Genomic DNA, 21,476 nt, shown 5'->3' on the forward strand with positions numbered 1-21,476 from the left:
TCCCTGAGATTCTAGTGTAATTATACTGAGTTTCAGTCTGGATTTGGAAATCTGTAAAAAGCTGTCAGATGATCCTAATATAACCAAGGTTGAGAACCGCTGATACTTACTGTAGCCAGGCAGGTCTCCACCTGAGGTGGTGGGTGGGGGGGACTAGAATTCAGGTCTCCTGGTGTTTAGCCCTTTCCATATCTTCCTTGAAGCAGATAGCCTCCTGTTCTCACAGTCCGTGTTTTGAGTGTTGGAAGCTCTGGCTGTCCTGGGTGGCTCACCCCATGATGTTTTCTTCTGCTCTTTTTATTAACAGAACAGCAGTGACCTCTAATTGTCTCTATGACCAAGTTACTAGGTATAGAAAAGGCCTCAGTTCTGGACCCCCTCTGTGTGACAGATAACAGCCTTCTGTGACATGTGACTTTTCAAGGTTCTGTTCAGCTCCATCCAAGACGAGAAAGGGGCACCTGGTGCTGCCCCTGGCAAATGTACAGGTGGAGTCTACCCGGCTGCCCAGACCTGAGCGAAGTCCCTAAATGTCTTTTTCCAACCCAGAGACTTTTCTTTCCACTTGACCTGCTTTTCTAACTCTAATTCCCCACATATTGAAGCCAACTATGGTATAAAGGTCACTTTGCAATGAGTTGTTTGGGATTACATTAACCATTTTATCAGCCTTCCATGAGTTTCTAAGCCTGTTTTTGACCAGAGACTTTTTAAAGAGACCATTTCTTTATTCAGTTTAGAATGGTTTGAACATTTTATTATGGAAAATTCAAATTTCTACAAAAGCAAAATGCAGTAGAAAGTTCATCACCCAGCTTCAACAGTTACCAGCTGACTCAGGGTCAATCTTATCCCTCTATTCTCTTCCCCAACTAGTTTTCAGACACCATATCAATCTATCTGTAGATACTTCAGTGTGTGTCTCTAAAAGATAAGGCCTATTTCTTTTCATTTTTTAATTTTTTTAATATTTATTTTTTTAGGTGTAGATGGATACAACACAATGCCTTTATTTTTATGTGGTGCTGAGGATCGAACCCAGGTCCCGCCCGTGCTAGGCGAGCGCTCTACCACTGAGCCACAATCCCAGCCTCCTATTTCTTTTTATAATAACACTGTCATATATAAAAAGAAATGATAGGAATTCTTAATTTCACCAAATTATCCAGGCAATATCCATATTTCCCAGATCATTTCATATTTTTTCATAAATGCAATCAGTCTACCCACTGCATTGGGGGAATATATCTCTTAAACCACTTTCAGTCCACAGTTTCCCCTTCCTTTTTTCCCCACTTGCACTTGTTATTAAAGGAACTGCATCATTTGTCCAGTCTGGTTTTCCACATTTTGTTCATTGCATACCTGTGAGGTTGTTTAACATGCTCCTCTGCCCCTTGTGTTTCCTATAAATTCATGGTTGGGTCCAAGCTTGTCTGACTCCAGTCTGACTTGATTTTTCTTTTAGTACTGGGGATTGAACCAGTACTAAATTGAATAAAGAAATGGGGATGAGCACGTTACCACTGAGCTATATCCCTACCCCTTTTTATTTTGAGACAGGGTCTAACTAAGTTGATAAGGTTCTCATTAAGTTACCCAAACTGGCCTCAAACTTGCAATCCTCCTGCCTCAGGCTCCCTGGTTGCTAAGATTATAGGCATGCACCACCACACAACATGCCCAGCCATCCTGGCTTTTCTACAAGACCATTTCATAGATGGAGGTATACACGTCCACCAGAAGGCTGCTCATGTCCCACTCATCTTTGTGCATACGTGCTTGATGTTGCTAGGCTATGATGATTCTTGCTTATGCCATTTGAGTATTTTAGGACTTTTTTTGCAATGCTGGGGATCCAACCAAGGGCCTCATGCATATTAGGCAAGCGTTCCACCACTGAGCACATCCCTAACCCAACCATTCTGAGTATTTTAAAGTGTACTAAACAGCCTGAGTTTCAAGCGGTTTTGTTTTTCTCAGTCATTTTGTCACGGCCAAACTTTACCCAAAGTGATCACAGAGGTCTCACAACCCTTAGGCAGTATGGGGAAGCATTTAAGGAGAAATAATTGGGGGACACCAGAGAGGAAAACAGTGGTCCCTGTCCTCAAGAGGCTTCATATCTATTTAGTATTTGTTAAATACCAAAACTGAAAGCAGTATTGACTACAATTAATTGTTATTTTAGGGTCTGAGATGTTGTCCTGGTGAAGTTCTCTAGTATCCTGGAATTTTTAAAAATCCAGTTTTTAGGATTCTGGTAGTAGGATTCTGGCAATACCTTGACCATGGAGACAGGTAACTTTGTTTTTCAGCAGATTGTGCTCAGGTGGGTTGGTGCCCTTGTCTCTGTGTGCATGGAGTTAATGTATGGTAACAATACAAATAGTTGAAGTTCTGGGAAGCAGAGAAGGTACCTCATCTTTGCTATCTGGAGTTAATAGAAGAGGCCTCAAAGAGATGGTGTGCTCTTACCCACTCCTTACAGATGAAGTTGAGTTTGCACAGGCAGAAAGTCGAAGCATGGATGTTAGGGGAGAGATGCTGAGGATGTCCAGCATAGGAAATTTGTGAGATAGTGTAGACAGCAACAAATCCAAGTTGCCCGACTGAGCCACATAACACCCTGGAGTTGGTAGATGGAGTAAGGATGTAGAGTAGTATCAGAAGCATCTTTGGCAACAAGCTGACAGTATAATTTATCTTGTGTATTTTTTTTTTTTTTTTGTACCAGGGATCAAACCTAGGGACTCTTAACCACTGAGCCGAATCTCCAGCCTTTTTTTATATTTTATTTAGAAGCAGAGTCTCACTGATTTGCTAAGTGCCTTGCTAATCTGCTGAGGCTGGCTTTGAACTCACAATCCTTCTGTGCCTCAGCCTCCCAAGTTGCTGGGGTTACAGCCGTGCCCCACCACACTGGCTATCTTGTATATTTTTTAACAGCAGAAAGAACATACAAAATTTATTACATACCTAAGGCCTAGGAGTATTATCAAATGTTCATGTATTTTTGAGCAAATTTGGGGCCAATCTGAATAGGAGAAAGGTTGAGCATCCCCTCAACTGAAACATTTGGATTTGTCTACTGATCTCTTCCTTGAAAACTCTTAATACAAAATAAAACTTTTTGATGCTATACAAACTTGGATCTAACATAATTTAAATGATATTCCCCAAAATGGATTTTCCATTGAAAAAACTCAGCTGCAAATTGGAAGTCTCCAAGGAACTCTGTCTCCAGTCCTGTTTTAGGTGTTCACATTTCAGCCCTCTCCTATCAAATCTTACCATCTTGTGTCTAATTCTCCCAAGGCTTGCCAGCTTCCTGGTTCACTTGTCTCAAATAATTTGTATTCAATTAAGAATTAAATACTGATAATGCATAGGACTTATACAATTATGTGAAGAGGAAATCTAAGGAAAAGTTGTTCAACTGTAAATGAAAGAATACAAATGTGTAGTTTTTCAAGTAACAAACAAAAGAAAAAAAGAATGAAAATTATAGAATCTGAGAGACTTTAATGAAATGTATGGGCTCATGAACATTTTAAAAGACTCTAAAATGATGTGTATATTTATGGACATGAAAGAATGCTCACTAACTTCTATGCCCTATGGCCCTTGTGATGCCATTAATGTAAAGTTAGTTAATGTAAAGATCTAGAATGGTGGTCAGAAATATCATCCATGATGTCATCTGGTTGGAAACACTTTGAATGATTTTACTTTCTTCTTTTTTATTGTTTTTGAAATCACAAGAGTTGAATTCTGTATTTTTAACTTATTAACTAATACTATCAGAGTGTATTTTATGTGCTGGCACTTCACTGATTGCTGTACACGATTATTCCTGAAGAAAACAAAGGTGATAAGAGATTAAGGAATTCACCCAAGGTCCACTCTAGGAATTGATGGAGCTGGGATTCAAAACCTGGTAGTGCTGCTCCACAGACTGGGCTCTTACTACACTAATTGCCAAATAGGATCAAATTAACTTAAATCCTGCCCCCTCAAAGGCCTACTCCCTTGCTCAAAAGTAACTATGGGTAATAGGTCCTTCAAAAACTTTTGCTAGGCATTTTCAGACGTGTGTGTGTGTGTTTTTCTTTTTCATAAAATGGGGTGGATATGTCCCATCTATCAGTATGTATAATTCACTCTCATGATTTTTATTTACCTCTGGAGGGCATTCTGCAGTATGGATGTGTGGAATTGATGGAACCATGCTTCTGCTGAAAAACTGGTGTGTGTGTGTGTGTAGAGCTAATGTTTGGTATATGCCTACCACAATGCAAATAGTTGAAGTTCTGGTGGGCAGAGAGGTTTTTTCCAGTATTTTCTTCCTAACAGATAAAGTTACAGTGAACACTTTGTATGCATATTACTGGATATAGATGTGCAATTGAAGTCCTGTGATAATCTCCTGGAAACAGAACCGATGGGTCAAAAGGCATGCACACAAAGTGGAAAGAAGCTTCCCACATCAAGAAGACCATGCCAGGGGCTGGGGATGTTCCCCGGTTAGTGTGAAGTGCTGATCACGATCCCCAGCACAACAAAATAAAATAAAATAAAAAGGCTGTGCCATTACACCTGCAGCCCATGAGTGGCCCTGTCCTCATATGTTCACCAACATAAGAAGTTGTCCGGGGCTGGGGATGTGGCTCAAGCAGTAGCGCATTCACCTGGCATGCGTGCAGCCTGGGTTCAACCCTCAGGACCACATACAAACAAAGATGTTGTGTCCGCCAAGAACCGAAAAATAAATATTAAAAAAAAATCTCTCTCTGTTTTAATTCTTATGAGAAATGAAAGAATGTTAGTTCATTTGTAATAATTTAGAAGCTCTTGATTACTAGTGAAGTTGAACATCTTTTCATTTGTTTCTTGGTCACCTTCTTTTTATTGGATAATTTGTGTTTTTCTTATTAATTTGGAGGATCTCTATTATAGATATTGTCTTTTTTTTTTTTGATACTGGGGATTGAACTCAGGGGTGCTCAACCACTGAGCCACATCCCAGGCCTATTTTGTATTTTTATGAGAGACAGCGTTGCTTAGTGCCTCACAGTTGCGGAGGCTTGGCTTTGGACTCACAACCCTCCTGTCTCAGCCTCCCGAGCTGCTGGGATTACAGGCATGTGCCACCATGCTCTACTAGATATTGTCTTTTTTAATATTTATTTTTTAGTTTTAGGTGGACACTATATCTTTATTTTATTTTTATGTGGTGTTGAGGATCAAACCTAGTGTCTCATGCATGCTAGGTGAGCACTCTACCACTGAGCCACAACCCCAGCCTCTAGGTATTGTCTTTTGATGTTCTGTTTGACACAAATGTTTTCCCCAGGGCATTTTTTTTTCTTCAAACTAGCTTATTTTTTATATTGAAGTTTGGTTGTATTTATTTTATTTTTATGTAATCAAATCTGTCAATATTTTTCCTTTTTGGTTTTATATCTTGTTTAGAATGTCTTTTCCACAATATCTACCAAGAATATAATGCTCTCCTAACCCTCTCTTCTTGTACATCTACGTTTTTGATTATACATTTATTTCTATATTTTAATATTAATGAAGAATTTGATTTTGTTCAGTGAAAAGGAGAGATTTATTATTTTTTTATTTTTAGGCTGGTCAACTTTAAAACAACTCCTTCATCTAAACCCAAGTTCTGTTTCTAGACTGTTCCTTTCATCCCTTTTTCTATATTTGACCTAGGATCACATTGTTTAGTTACTTATGCTTTTCACCAGCAAGTTTTTGTATCTGCTAAGGTATGTCCCATCCCCATTTCTTGTCTTTTTAAAACTTTCCCCAACCCTCCCCAGGCATTTACTTTTTCTGAGTAACTTCAGAACTAGATAGTTAAGGTCCAAAAATACTCCTTTGAGATTTCAGTTGGGGCAGATAGAATCTTCTGCTAATTGGAGTCTGTAGCCTGGACACCTAGATCCCTTGGCAGTTCTCTAGGCTGTCCAGAGCTGCCCTCTGATGGGGAAAGACAGGAGGTGCTGCCTCTACCTGCTCTCCAGGGTCTTCCCACTCCACCATCTCCATGAAACTTGTGATTTCCAGTCTTCATGGAAGCACGCATTCCTGGTTAGTTATTTCCTTCTCTAAGTGACATTTGGACTTTAATCTGAACTTTCAGAGCCAAAACCCAGAATGAAAAATTTTGGAAACCTCAGACCCTGCAGCAGAACCCAGAAGGAAATACTTTTGTCAAGGAACAATTTCCTTCTCCCAGAACGCCACACTGACCTGCCTAGGGTAAAACAGGTTCCAGTTGAGACTTAAAAAACAAACAAAATTAACAATATTGTTATAAAATAACCTAAATGTATCAAATTTTAAGTGTATAGGTAAATAAGTTTTAGTTAATGTCGAGTTGTGCAGTCATCACCATATTTCAATTTTTAAAACACTTTCATTACCCCCAAAAGATTCCTCAAGCTTATTCAAGGTCATTCTCTGGATGCAACCTTGTCCTTAGCATGACAGCATCAGGAGGTGTGGGGACAGTGAAGGGATCCCCAAGAGAGCCTCCATTCATGAGTCTACAGCCAGTGCTCCCAACAACATGGGCCCAGAGACCTACATACTCCTGGGGATACCCAGGTGGGGCCTCTTCCTGGGGGACTGGCCATGCTGAGCCCCATCCTTACCCCTTCCAGGTGGATAAAGTTTGAAGAAAAGGTAGAGGAAGGAGGCGAACGCTGGAGCAAGCCCCATGTGTCCACGCTGTCCCTGCACAGCCTCTTCGAGCTCCGTACCTGCCTGCAGACGGGGACAGTGCTGCTGGATCTGGAGAGCGGCTCCTTACCACAGATCATAGGTGAGGTGGGGGCCACCACAACATCTCTCCTGGGGTCCCTACAAACCAGGGCAGCTCTTCCTGCCTTGTGCCCATCTTCAAGTCTTGTGACTGGCTTATCCCTGACACCTGCCTGATTCTACAGAGACCAGCTTTGGCTGTGATGTCCCCCAGTCAGCATCCCAGCTCCTCCAAGTTTCAGCTCCATGTATATCTCCCTCAGGGAGGAAAAGATCATCCTCTGAAATGCTGTCCAGGAATGCAGCAATAAGAGAGAGTACTTCTACCATGGTCAGACAAGTATGGCCATGACAACCTGTTTCTTTTCAGGGTAAAATGGATCATTGTTCATCTGTAGGAAATTAGCTGCCACTTAGAGGAGTGTCAGAAGGAAGAAGTGGCTTGCCTTATCCTCCCTAAAATGTCTATGTGTTTTGCTGTAGCACATTTGATTTTGCCAGAAGTATTTTGCCCAAAATGCTTTTCTTAAAAAATCCATTTTAGGACTAAAACTATTTAATAACAGTACTTTGTGCTTCCTGGGACACTTCCATATGTTCTATTTCATGGGATTTTCATAACACTGACAGAAAGATAGATGCTTCTATATACACATGCACAAACACAGAGACAGGCACATGCTCTTGTACATGAAGAGACTGTTTGTGATGTGCCCAGGTTTCCACAGTTAGTGGCAAGGCTGGGACAATTTCCACATCCCCTGTCACCTTTAGCTCACTTTCAGTCCCACTAATAACAGGAGAAATTGAAGACCCTCACCTTGGGTCCATTCTGTCCCACATGGACCGGGCATGTTCGTTTCCCACTCAGATGATGTCATTGAGAAGCAGATTGAGGATGGGCTCCTGCGACCAGAGCTCCGGGAAAGGGTCAGTTATGTCCTCCTGAGGAAGCATCGTCACCAAACCAAGAAGCCCATCCACCGCTCCTTAGTGGACATTGGAAAGTCAGTCTCTTCCACCTCAAGTAAGTTGGGCTCTCCACTGCTAGCCATTGGGTATATGAGGACAGTATCAGGCCCCAGTGCCCAGGTGAGCCCATCTTGGTGACTAGGAATATCTGCCTTCATGACCTGGAGAAATTCTGCTGTTGGGGATCCCTCATCTTCCTTCTCTGGTAGGCTTCTGAGGACTCCAGTTGCACCCTAATGTGACTTTATCACCAGAGCAGAGCAATTCCAGGAAGAGAGTTGGTTCTCGGCCTATTTTGCATACTACAATCACTTGGGATGTTGGATCTTGTCCTAATGCCTGGTCCCTGGCCTGGAGAGTGGGATTCAGTTGGTCTGGAGCATGGCCTGGGAGAGAGAAGAATGTTAGAAAAGTGCCCAGGAGATCCTCCCATGCACACAGTACTGAGGAATGCTGATAGGATGGCTTGTTTAGGAAAGGACCTGAGAGTTTCCCACTGAGCTCCCAAGAGGAGCTAAGAGCCTTAGCGGGAAATGTCACACATGGGGGTTTGTTAGAAGTGGCTGGGTTTGCCTCAAAGGTTCCAGGACTTACATGCCTGGCAGCTGGTATCATTCTGATTAGCAGAGCCTCAGGCCTGGGAAAGAGGATTGTCTATCTCCAGCCCTCTGTTCAGTATCTCAGTAGAGATGCCCAGAGACACTGACCCTCCTGAACCTGTCAGATAAATGCAGGAACCAGAACAAAGTTGATAAAGTTGCTAATAAAAACCCTTCAGGACTGGGTGATGTGGTGCACACCTGTAATCCCAGCAACTCAGGAGATTGAAGCAGGAGGACTGCAACTTTGAGGCCAGCCTCAACAATTTGCTGAGACCCTCAGCAACCTAGCAAGACCCTGTCCCAAAATAAATGAGAGCAGGGGAAGTGGCTCAATGATAAAAGACTCCTGGGTTCGACTCCCAGCACCAAAAAAAAAAAGAAAGAAAGAAAAGAAAAAGACAGCAAATCCTTAAAGAATCTCTTAAATGAATTATGTAAAATCAGGAAAGTGTTTAGCATATCAGTATAACAGCAGCTACATACTCAGCACTTTCCATGTTCCAGGCAGTGTTGGGAGTGCTTCCTCCTCTGTGAACTCATTCCATTCTCACAATGACTTGTAGCATAGGTGCTGTTCTCATCCCCAGATGAACTGCCTGAGGCAGAGAGTTTAGATAACTTGCCATAGGTCACCCAGCCAGTAAGCGGTGAACTCAGGCATGAGTCCAGGTAGTCTACTATACCTGGCACCAGTTTAATCAATTGTCTATCACTTTCAACAGTGCAAATATTTCCTCTGTAATCTTGTTCAGACCATTAACTGACTTCTGGAAAGGAAAAGGACACACTTGTGCAGCAAGCTTTATTTAGTTGAAGTAACTGTACAGGAATAGCCTGCTAATCGGAAAGACTGCACTGTGCAAGCCTTCCAGAACCAAGTGTCTTCTTCTTGCCCCAGATCGCAGTCCTGCCCGGAGCCCTGCAGCTGGCTCAAGTCTACACCGCTCCACTGAGGACCTGAGGATGAGACAGAGCACAAATTATGGACATCTGCGTGAGTGTGTCCTCTACCACTCAGTGACAGCTTCGTTCTGATCATGACAGCTATGGAATGTCCATGTTTTCATAGATGGAGGAGGTGGAGGACAGGATCTATCTAGAATTCTCAGAACATGTACCAGGAGTAATTGAACTTTTACTCTAATTTGGGTTGTTCTGAGGGTCTGATTGACTCCTACAACTATTCCAAATAATTCCTCTGAACAATGGAGCTCAAAGTCAATCCCTGGCATAACTGATACCAACCCTGTGTTCTAGGCATGTTTCTCTTAGTCTAAACCTTGTTTTCATCAAAACGATGACTTGCCCTGTTTTCTGGTGAAAAGTCTTCCTAGAAATGGAATTAAAAACAGGTGAAATCCTTTACCCGCAGGTCAATTAGACAGCATTTCCATCCCTGATGACAATCTTTCCAACAGGAAAAAGAAATGTGGGCAGAGTTGTTGCCTTTTATTTGCTATGAATGGATTAGGGGGTTTGCGAGGTGAAAGGTCACTGACAGGTGATGATCAGGTGAGCTATGAGAAAAGAGAGAACTTAGAAAATGAAGAGAAAAACAAAAAGCAATGTGGCATATTTTCCTTCAACTACTTTTACTAAAATTCTGACATTTGAACAGGTGCAGCCCAAGACTGTGCCACTGACCAGGTTGGAGGAATGACTTGGGGACCATGTGCCTCTGCCCATGGCCTCTGCTACTGAATGCTCATTTTTTCTTTGTACCAATGCCTGAGTCCCAAGTCTCCCACCCTGTTATTCCACATAAGGCTGCTAGGGGACAGTGGGTCAGTACACAGAATGGGGATTGGGCAGACCTTCCCTTCATTATCATGGGAATGCCATGCCTCCCTGCTTCCTGGTGGGAACCCCAACAACAGGCTTGAGTAAGTGACTACAGGTTTGTGTGAACTGTGTCATAGTCAAGGTGTGCACCCCACCCCATGACCACCCACTGAATGGGCCACAATGGAGAAACCTCAGTGAGGAGGGAACACACAACTGAGTCTTGGAGATAAGCAGGTTTCCAGAAACAAGGGGGAGGAAGAGGCTGTTCTAAAACAAAGACACAAACAGCAGGCAAAGGGAAGGAGCTATCAAGGGAAAGAACACTGGTTCAGTTCACCAGGCGCATAAGGGTTGGGGAAGAGAATGTCAAATCAAACAGGGCCTTGTGTGCCCAGAAAAAGTACCCAGACATCATTCTGAAGGTAATGGGGACCACTACAAAGCTCAAAGCAGGAGCAGGCCATAATCAGAATTTTATCTGAGAAGAATAAACAAGAAATGGGCAAGACTGAAAGCAAGAGACTGAGCCGGCATTCAGGAATACAGAGGAACGGACCAAGGTGGCATATAACCACCTGTGGGAGTAGGAGAGGAAGAAGAGGGAATAGCCACAGCTGGCTCCTAGGTTCCTCTCTGAGTGACCGGTAGGCGAGAGGGAGGAGGCATTGAATGGAATTGAGCCTGTGGGGAGAATAGTTTGGTGGGAGATAATGAGTTGAGTTTGAGGTGCAAGATGAGGCTGCTCTAGTGAGTCTGGAGTTCAGAAAAGAAATGGGACTGGAGATTTATCCTCAGTGTCATCAGGCCAGATTTGCAGTAGGAACACCAGCAGTGAATATGATTGGCCAGGGAGGGAGAGGTGAGGCCTCTAAGGGCCTCTTGACAAGACAAGACCCCGAGGCAAGTCAAGAAGGAGAGGATCCTGGGATGGAAACAAGAGAACAATGTTCTGGAAGCAAAAAGTGATCATAGGCCAAAATCAAGAAATTCTAGATCTGAGAGGGTCCACTGGATTGGCTGCTTGTGGGAAATGAAAACTGATTCCCAGAGGAAGGAACTCTTGGCAGTTCAGATGATACTTTGACTGTTGGAAGCCTATCTTCCTTCCCTCTTTCAGCCCCTCTCCAAACACTGTCATTGGTCATGGAGGATGGAGGTGAAACGAGTCTCTCTGGCTGACGTATTTTAAGCTTAGTGACATCTGGCTCCTCACCTAAAAGTGCATCTCTGTACCTTCTCACATCTGGAACAGACATCTTAGTTAAGTCCAAGAAGTTGAAGCCAAGAGGTAGAGACCAGAGTGAAGTAGATTCAGAAGTGAAAAGGAAGAAGAGGAACCAAGAGTCTAGTTATTCTTTCAAGAAAGTCACCAGTGAAGGGAAATAGAGTGAGAGGATGTTAGCTTAAGGGGGCTTCAGGATTAAGGGGAGGAGTTCTTATTTATCTTATGAACATGGGAAAGGAAGGAGTAGGAGCCAAGGGAAAAGGACCTGCAAGATCCTGGCTTCCTCTAATGACCTTCTTTTCCTTTTCTCCTAGGTCACGCCCAGAGCAGAAGTATGAATGACATCTCTCACACCCCAAACACAGACCAGGTAGAAAAGCCCCTCAGCTTGGCTGCAGAAGGGCTGGGCAGGCAGATCCTTTGGGTTTCTTTCAGGGGCAGAGAGCTCCTAGGGGAACAACAAAGGAGTGGCTGTCCCCAGGAAGTACTCTTGAGGAGGACTCTGGGCTGCCTTGGTGACAGCCTTGCCCATGAGTCAGGTACTGACTGAATTTGCAGTGCTGGCTCTGTTCCAGGCCGCGTGGCCAGGAGTGGGGGACAGATGAGGTACCAGCTGTCCCTGAACTCTGGATTTGCTGGAGAGAGGACACAGCAAGAACATATAGCTTCACCTTCACCTCATGTACCACTTGTACCTTTAAAGATGGGACAGGAATTGAGAATGGCAGAGAGGAGAAAGGGGAGTCTCCCCATGGAGGAAATGATGATAGCTAATTAATTGGACTGTCCAATGGTGTATCTTCTTTCTTAGCGAGGGCAGGAGAACATTGACCTAGTCTCCCACAAGCTGGGCTGCTTGATGAGATCAGAATACCACAAAAGGCTGAGTCCAAGTCCTAAGGCCCACAGCCAGGAACTCAGGGACCTTACCACCGGGGGGAGCTCACAGGAGGACCCCTCAATCCTGACCTCTGTGTATCTTAAGGGCAGGATGTCCTGTGCCCCAGAATAAGTAAGGAAGGTGACAAAGAAAACTGAAACAAACTCCCTGAGGAAGGGGATTCTGAACTGCCTTGGTGACTCTGCCTAATCCATCAGTCAGGTACTGACTGAGTCTGGCTAGAGTGCTGCCCCTTCAAGGCACCCCCAAGTCTGGTGGAAATCAAAACAAAAGCAGTCCTCATATCCAAAATACTAAAATAATAACAATAACATGAACCAACATTGAGGGTCCATATACAGCATGTACTACACTGAGACTAGCATTTTCTGTGCATCATGAAGGCAACACCATCATCCCCATTTGACCTATGAGAGAACATTGAGGCTGGACATGGTTAAATAACATGTCCAGGGCCATATTGCCAAGAGGTGGCAGAACCATGACCTGACCCAGACAGTCTGACTTTAGAGTGCTTACTTGGGAACAATTTAGAAAGCAGTCAGTCTCCTGAAATATTATTTGAAGAGGAACACCACTTCATTATAGTCATGCACACTGACAATGGAGTAGGATAAGAAAGCATTACCTAGAAAAATCTTTCATAACTTATTTTAGTAAAAGTCTCAGTGGAGTTAAGAATACTAGCTGTCACTGTACCAGGCAATGCTTTGATTTAAGGATTGGAACTTAGCACCTGATACCAGCATGTTTCTCCTGACTGGCACCTGATGCTGCTTCTCAATATTTGTGACATCAGTGCTTGGTACCCCTTTATCTACTCTTTAGGTGTGAGCCCAGAGGCATTGACCCTACACTCTTTCTCCATCATTGGTTTTGCAGGGTTAAGCTCCATGCTCACCTCCAGCTGGTGGGTTCCACATCTCCCCCTGCTGCCGACCCTGTACTGCAGGACTAGGCCAGAGCCTTCTGGTTCAGGAAGTAGGGTCCCATGGATCCCTGGTTGGACAAGCTTGTATAGGCTGTAGCCAAGTCAGTGTGACCAGAAAACCAGTATGACTCCATTTCTGTGTTGCCACTACCCTGATTTCCTGATCAAATGTGTCACAACCTGCAAGAAAAGACCAAGGCCCTGTTTTCAATTCCTCTTCTTTTCTAGATTACAAGTGGGTGTGTTGGGCCACTCTGTTGTGGTGTTGCTCTCAAAGCCTCATTCTCCAGGGTGCTCCTACCCACCCCAACTCTTCTTTTCTCCCCTGGACTCCTTCTCCTCCCCCACCTCCCTCTCTTCTACCAGTCTGATGCTTGGGGGTTTGGGTGCTGGCATGGGGACAATGGGTTTCCTGGCACACCCAGCCTTCCATCCTAAAGAGCACTGCTTATTAATCAGCTGACTGTGCCTGAGACAAAGAGATTTTTTGAGTATTAGGGACTCTGGCCTTCCCATCAACTCCTGCCCTTGCTTATTCTCACCATGTTAGGATCCTCAGGACTGTTGCTGATTGCCTGGGAAGTTGTAGAGGTTTGTTTTCTTTCCCATTGAATTTAAAAGATTATAAGGGTGCAGGCCTTGTTCACGTGTTCTTCCTTGTGTTGGTGGACCACCCTATCCAGTGTGTATCATACCCTCCAAGAACTAAATCAGGAAACAATTGGCATAGAGGGGAAGGACCTGTTGGCCATGTCCATGCCCACAACTGACCCCTCTACTGGTACAAGAAGAGACACAGGGGACCTGTGTCTTCACTGAGCCTAACAAGAAACAGATATTACTGTGCCCACTGGAGATATTCCAACAGAGAGTAGACTGGAGGGCAATCATGATGTCCACAGAAGCTCCCTTCAACCCTGGCCTCCACCTGAAGGTGCTGGCCTCCACTCTGTCTGCCACTGTAGACTGAAACCAGCCTTGCCCTCCCTCTCCTTCCTCCTACAATATCACCTCTGCCTCTTATCCATCCCCTTACTGCCCAATGAGTAGGCAATCTGAAAAAGTAATTTATTTTAGGATAAGGAGTAAGAAGAGTTTGTATGTGACTGTCCCTGGGGCATTCGTATCATAAGAGGACTCAGGGGAAATACAGTCATAAACAGAGAGAGTGGGAACAATACCTGGCATATCCGACCCTATCACTGTATTTTATCTTCCTGCCCTGGACAGACACTAATCAGAGAGACTCCCCAGTCCCAGGCCACCTTGAGAGTCTCACCTGGAAAGTTGCAGAAGTTATGAGTTTCCTAGGAGGTCCTGTGGTGATCAACCTGGGACAACTGCAGACTTAGAGAATGGTCACCAGTCTTCCTGTGACCAGGAAGCATGTAATGAGGGGAAAATTAAGCCATTCCATGCTGACCATCAAAACAGGCCTCACCCACCCTCTACCACCAAAGGTGAAGCAGAGAGGAGAGGTCTGGTCAGCTGGACTGTAAATGCTGAGATTCCCATCTGCTTGGACAAAGGAGGTTGTCCAACAGATCTCAGGGCTCTCTTCTCAACCCCTTGACCCACACTGCAGTTAATCAGTCTTCTCCCATCAAAGAATACTTCAAGGGTCAAGTCACTATCTGTATTTTCCCATCTGCAAAGACTTAATTGGTCTCTGGGGTTAACCACTATTCAGTCCCTCATCTGCAGAATCAAGGAAAGTGTTTGATTATTTCTTTTAGTCTTTTGAGAAGTACTGGGAAATTTTTTTAAGTTAGGCTCCCAATGAGGGAGGAAGAGCATGTGGAACATTCTTGGGTATCTCATTTCCCCCTCCCTGAGCAGCGGAAAAACAAATTCATGAAGAAGATCCCCAAGGACTCAGAAGCCTCCAATGTACTTGTGGGTGAGGTGGACTTCCTGGATCAGCCATTCATTGCATTTGTGCGTCTCATCCAGTCTGCCATGCTAGGTGGAGTGACCGAGGTGCCCGTCCCTACCAGGTGAGAGAGAGCCTCAGAAACCTGCCACCATGCCAGTCCTGAGAGTGCCAGCTGTCTGTGTGTTCAGCAATCTGTGCTTATAGGGACACCCCTAAATGTAGATATTTGCTGGAAAAGAATTTTATAGTTTATTCAAAAGAATCATAGAAGAGAAGGCGGCAAGAGAAGAGGGAGAAGCACTTGGGTGGGCTCGGGCAGCAAGACAAAGGTGAGGATGCTCCAGGGGGAGCTTAGTGCAAGCGAAAGAGGAATGTTTCTCCAACAAAAAGATTCAAAGGAGGGAAGCTAGGGGCTGGGGTGTAGCTCAGCAGCAGAGCACTTACTTGCCTAGCATGCATGAGGCCCTGAGTTCAATCCCCAGTACTGCAACATACACAAAAAAGGAGAGAATTCAAAAATTTAGCAATGGATACTACCAAAGAATCCTTCTCTTCAACTTGATCCTATTTTTCTTTCTCATTTTTCTCCTCCTCCTTATACTTCATCTTCTTTGCAGATTTCTGTTCATACTGCTGGGACCTTCTGGGAGAGCAAAATCCTACAATGAAATTGGCCGTGCCATTGCAACCCTGATGGTAGATGATGTAAGTGGTGACTCCTGAATGTCATAGCTCCTGCACCAGCACTGTTCCTTCATTCACTGAGTCATCTAACAGGCACATTTGAGCACCTACTGTATACCAGACCCTGTGCGGGATACTGAAGATTATGAGATTCAGGGAATAGTCAATGGGTCCTTTAGAAGCACCTATCAAGTGGGAAGGACACAGTTATAATAATAAAATTAACCATGTGCTAGCTGCCTAGGCAGTCAAGGAGGGCTTCACAGATGAAGAAGCTGTATAACTCAGATGAGCAGGAAGTAGGTGGCCCAGTACCAGTCTAGAAGACAAACCCTCCCAACGAAAGGAACAGGGATCAAGGCTCAAAGAAGCTGGATGGAAGTGATCCAATACAGTCTCAGTATAAGAACTTTGAGGACAGGAAGTGATACCAGAGAGGTGAGTCAGAGATTATGCAGAAATTGTGAGCAGATTCTAGAGTTCATGAACTCTGTCCCCAGAGTGATAGGCTGCCCAGAGGACTTTCCACATTGGCATAATCTGTAAGTCAGACAGCATGCTCTGGAGACAGCAGGCAACCTGACCCTCTAAGAGTGAAGGGCTAGAAAGTAATATATGGATTTGAAATATGAGCGTCTTGGACTGGACTTTAGGTTTTCTAATGTGCTCCTCTGTGGAAAACTGAATCCAGAAGTGTTCAGCAATTCAACCAAAGCCCTATAGAAGGAATATGGAAACCTGGGCTTTGGATAGCAAATAGGCTGTCTTGCCTTGGTGCTGGCTCTAATTGGGTCCTATTTTCCCCCTGGTACTGTGTTCTCACCCACCACAAACTAAGTAAGTTGGCAGTGGGAGCAGCAATTGAAAGTGATTCCATTGCAGCTAGCTGTGATGTGCTCAGGAAGGTGGAGAAGAAGGGAATGTCAAAAAGAGAGCTGACCCCTTTTTTGTCCCTTGATCCTTGCCAGCTCTTCAGTGATGTGGCTTATAAAGCCCGCAATCGCGAGGATCTGATTGCAGGAATTGATGAGTTTTTGGATGAGGTCATTGTTCTTCCCCCTGGAGAATGGGACCCAAATATCCGAATTGAGCCACCCAAGAAAGTGACCTCTGCTGACAAAAGGTGTGTATATGAGTGGAAGGGATGGGGATGAGGAGATGAGGGAAAGCAATTTTGTTGGTATCATTTTGTTTCTCTTTGTAAAAAATCAGAGATAAATATGGCTAAATGTGAACATTTGTAAAATTGGGGTGACCTCTGTGTGGGTATTGTTAGAGCACTTTCTGCATTTTCCCATCTTTTGAGATATTTATTGAAGACGTGAAGATGTTCCAGGGACAGTCCTGAAGGGCTGGGACTCTCCTAGCATTGGAAACCCCACTCGTTCCCATCCCTCTTCTTCTTTTTTTTTAAATTTTTTTTTTGAATTACATTTTTATTTAATTGCTCTTTATTTGTCAGTGGTATGATTTCAGATATTTGTGCAGCCATTTGTTGATGCTGTTTAATGTCTAATACAATCTCTTATTTAAAGTTGATATTCCAGTTGGGTATGGTGACGCATTCTCATTCCTGTAATCCCAGAAGCTCTGGAGGCCAAGGCAGAAGGATCCCAAGTTCAAAGCCAGTCTCAGCAATTTAGCAAAGCTCTAAGCAATTTAGTAAGACTCTGCCTCAAAATAAAAAAATAAAAAGGGCTGGGAATGTGACTCAATAGTTAAGTGCCCATGGATTTAATACCTAGTACCATTAAATAAATAAATTTTATTTATTTATTTTTCATGTATTCAAACTATATTTTTTATTGGTTGTTCAAAACATTTATTGTTCAAAACATTTATTTTTATTGGTTGTTCAAAACAAAGCTCATGACATATCATCTTTCATACATTTGATTCAAGTGAGTTATGAACTCCCATTTTTACCCCAAATACAAATTGCAGAATCACATCAGTTACACATTCACAACTTTTACATAATGCCATATTAGTGACTTGTATTCTGCTGCCTTTCCTATCCCCTACTATCCCCCCTCCCCTCCTCTCTCATCTTCCCTCTCTACCTCATCTGCTGTTGTTTAATTCTCTCCCTTGTTTCCCCCCCGTTTCCCCTCACAACCTCTTATATGTAATTTTGTGTAACATTGAGGGTCTCCTACCATTTCCATATGCTTCCCCTTCTCTCTCCCTTTCTCTCCCCCCCACTTGTCTCTGTTTAATGTTAATCTTTTCCTCATGCTCTTCCTCCCTGTTCTGTTCTTAGTTGCTCTCTTTATATCAAAGAAGACATTTGGCATTTGATTTTTAAGGATTGGCTAGCTTCGCTTAGCATAATCTGTTCTAATGCCATCCATTTCCCTGCAAATTCTATGATTTTGTCATTTTTTAGTGCTGCATAATACTCCATTGTGTATAGATGCCACATTTTTTTTTATCCATTCATCTATTGAAGGGCATCTAGGTTGGTTCCACAGTCTAGCTATTGTGAATTGTGCCGCTATGATCATTGATGTGGCAGTATCCCTATAGTACACTCTTTTAAGGTCCTCAGGGAATAGTCCGAGAAGGGCGATAGCTGGGTCAAATGGTGGATCCATTCCCAGCTTTCCCAGGAATCTCCATATTGCTTTCCAAATTGGCCTCACCAATTTGCAGTCCCACCAGCAGTGTACAAGTGTACCCTTTTCCCCACATCCTTGCCAACACTTATTGTTGTTTGACTTCATAATGGCTGCCAATCTTACTGGAGTGAGATGGTATCTTAGGGTGGTTTTGATTTGCATTTCTCTGGCTGCTAGAGATGGTGAGCATTTTTTCATGTACTTGTTGATTGATTGTATGTCCTCCTCTGTGAAGTGTCTGTTCAGGTCCTTGGCCCATTTGTTGATTGGGTTATTTGTTATCTTATTGTTTAATTTTTTGAGTTCTTTGTATATTCTGGATATTAGGGCTCTATCTGAAGTGTGAGGGGTAAAAATTTGTTCCCAGGATGTAGGCTCTCTATTTACCTCTCTTATTGTTTCTCTTGCTGAGAAAAAACTTTTTAGTTTAAGTAAGTCCCATTTGTTTATTCTTGTTATTAACTCTTGGGCTATGGGCGTCCTATTAAGGAATTTGGAGCCCGACCCCACAGTATGTAGATCGTAGCCAACTTTTTCTTCTATCAGACGCAGTGTCTCTGATTTGATATCTAGGTCCTTGATCCATTTTGAGTTAACTTTTGTGCATGGCGAGAGAAAGGGATTCAGTTTCATTTTGTTGCATATGGATTTCCAATTTTCCCAGCACCATTTGTTGAAGATGCTATCCTTCCTCCATTTCATGCTTTTAGCCCCTTTATCAAATGTAAGAAAGTTGTACTTTTGTGGATTGGTTTCTGTGTCCTCTATTCTGTACCATTGGCCCACCTGCCTGTTTTGGAACCAGTACCACGCTGTTTTTGTTACTATTGCTCTGTAGTACAGTTTGAACTCTGGTATTGCTATACCTCCAGATTCACACTTCCTGCTTAGAGTTGTTTTTGCTATTCTGGGTCTTTTGTTTTTCCATATGAATTTCATGATTGCTTTATCTATTTCTACAAGAAATGCCATTGGGATTTTGATTGGCATCGCATTAAACCTGTAGAGAACTTTTGGTAATATCGCCATTTTGATGATGTTAGTTCTGCCTATCCATGAACAGGGTACATTTTTCCATCTTCTAAGATCTTCTTCTATCTCTCTCTTTAGGGTTCTGTAGTTTTCATTGTATAAATCTTTCATCTCTTTTGTTAGGTTGATTCCCAAGTATCTTATTTTCTTTGAGGATATTGTGAATGGAGTGGTTTTCCTCATTTCCATTTCAGAAGTTTTGTTGCTGATATACAGGAATGCCTTTGATTTATGCGTGTTGATTTTATATCCTGCCACTTTGCTGAATTCATTTATTAACTCTAGCAGTTTCTTTGTAGACCCTTTTGGGTCTGTTAAATATATTATCATGTCATCCGCAAATAGCAATAATTTAAGTTCTTCTTTTCCTATTTTTATGCCTTTAATTTCTTTTGTCTGTCTAATTGCTCTGGCTAGTATTTCAAGAACTAAATTGAATAGAAGTGGTGATAGAGGGCATCCCTGTCTTGTTCCAGATTTTAGAGGGAATGCCTTCAGTTTTTCTCCATTTAGGATGATGCTAGCCTGAGGTTTAGCATATATAGCTTTTACCATGTTGAGGTAAGTTCCTGTTATCCCTAGTTTTTCTAGTGTTTTGAACATAAAGGGATGCTGTACTTTGTCGAATGCTTTTTCTGCATCTATCGAGATGATCATATGGTTCTTGTCTTTAAGTCTATTGATGTGGTGGATTACATTTATTGATTTCCGCATATTGAACCAGCCTTGCATCCCAGGGATGAATCCTATTTGATCATGATGCACAATTTTTTGACATGCTTTTGTATTCGATTCGCCAGGATTTTATTGAGAATTTTTGCATCCAAGTTCATTAGAGATATTGGTCTGTAGTTTTCTTTCTTTGAAGTGTCTTTGTCTGGTTTCGGGATCAGGGTGATGTTGGCCTCATAGAATGAATTTGGAAGAACTCCTTCTTTTTCTATTTCTTGAAATAGCTTGAAAAGTATTGGTATTAATTCTTCTTTGAAGGTTTTGTAGAACTCCGCTGTATACCCATCCGGTCCAGGGCTTTTTTTGGTTGGTAGTCTTTTGATGGTTTCTTCTATTTCTTCTTTTGTTATTGGTCTGTTTAAATTGTGTGTGTCTTCCTGACTCAATCTGGGTAGATTGTATGACTTAAGAAATTTATCGATATCTTCATTATCTTCTATTTTATTGGAATATAGGGTTTCAAAATACTTTCTAATTATCTTCTGTATTTCTGTAGTGTCTGTTGTGATATTGCCTTTTTCATCCCATATGTTAGTAATTTGAGTTCTCTCTCTTCTTCTCTTCGTTAGCATGGCTAAGGGCCTGTTGATCTTATTTATTTTTTCAAAGAACCAACTTTTAGTTTTTTCAATTTTTTCAATGTTTTTTTTTGTTTCAATTTCATTGATTTCTGCTCTAATTTTAATTATTTCTTGTCTTCTACTACATTTGCTGTTGTTTTGCTCTTCCTTTTCTAGGTTTTTGAGGTGTAGTGTGAGTTCATTTATTTGTTGGTTTTTTTCTTTTTTTGAGGAAAGAACTCCAAGAAATGAATTTCCCTCTTAAAACTGCTTTCATTGTGTCCCATAGATTCCGGTATGTTGTGTCTGTATTGTCATTTGTCTCTAAGAATTTTTTTTATCTCCTCCTTTATGTCTTCTGTAACCCATTGATCATTCAGTAACATATTGTTCATTTTCCATGTGATGTAGGATTTTTCCTTCCTTCTTTTATCATTGATTTCCAGTTTCATTCCATTATGATCAGATATGGTGCATGGTATTATCTCCACACCTTTATATTTACTGAGAGTCGCCCTGTGGCATAATATATGGTCTATCTTTGAGTAGGATCCATGTGCTGCTGAGAAGAACATGTATCCACTTGATGATGGTTGATATATTCTATATATGTCGGTTAAGTCTAGGTTATTGATTGCTTTATTGAGTTTTATAGTTTCTTTGTTCAGCTTTTGTCTAGATGATCTGTCCAATGGCGAGAGCAGTGTGTTGAATTCCCCCATAATTATTGTGTTGTGGTCTATTTGACTCTTGAACTTGAGGAGAGTTTGTT

At 42.5% G+C, this 21,476-nt stretch overlaps 1 protein-coding gene across 3 annotated transcripts in view; it reads left to right on the forward strand.

Annotated features, from left to right (window-relative positions):
- Slc4a5 (solute carrier family 4 member 5) overlaps nucleotides 1-21,476 on the forward strand; it is a 126,518-nt gene that overhangs the window by 63,411 nt on the left and 41,631 nt on the right. For all 3 annotated transcript variants that reach the window (XM_046432348.2, XM_046432349.1, XM_058575095.1), the window contains 7 exons: nucleotides 6,684-6,844; nucleotides 7,655-7,810; nucleotides 9,256-9,351; nucleotides 11,682-11,737; nucleotides 15,039-15,196; nucleotides 15,693-15,780; nucleotides 16,728-16,882. In XM_046432348.2, the coding sequence (XP_046288304.1) occupies nucleotides 6,684-6,844; nucleotides 7,655-7,810; nucleotides 9,256-9,351; nucleotides 11,682-11,737; nucleotides 15,039-15,196; nucleotides 15,693-15,780; nucleotides 16,728-16,882 (870 nt within the window). The remainder of the gene's footprint in view (nucleotides 1-6,683; nucleotides 6,845-7,654; nucleotides 7,811-9,255; nucleotides 9,352-11,681; nucleotides 11,738-15,038; nucleotides 15,197-15,692; nucleotides 15,781-16,727; nucleotides 16,883-21,476) is intronic.

The sequence above is a fragment of the Marmota monax genome, unplaced genomic scaffold (assembly GCF_021218885.2).
Source record: "Marmota monax isolate L192 unplaced genomic scaffold, Marmota_monax_Labrador192_F-V1.1 WCK01_AAM20220418_F8-fsc00106, whole genome shotgun sequence".
NCBI classification, from domain to species: Eukaryota; Metazoa; Chordata; class Mammalia; order Rodentia; family Sciuridae; genus Marmota; species Marmota monax.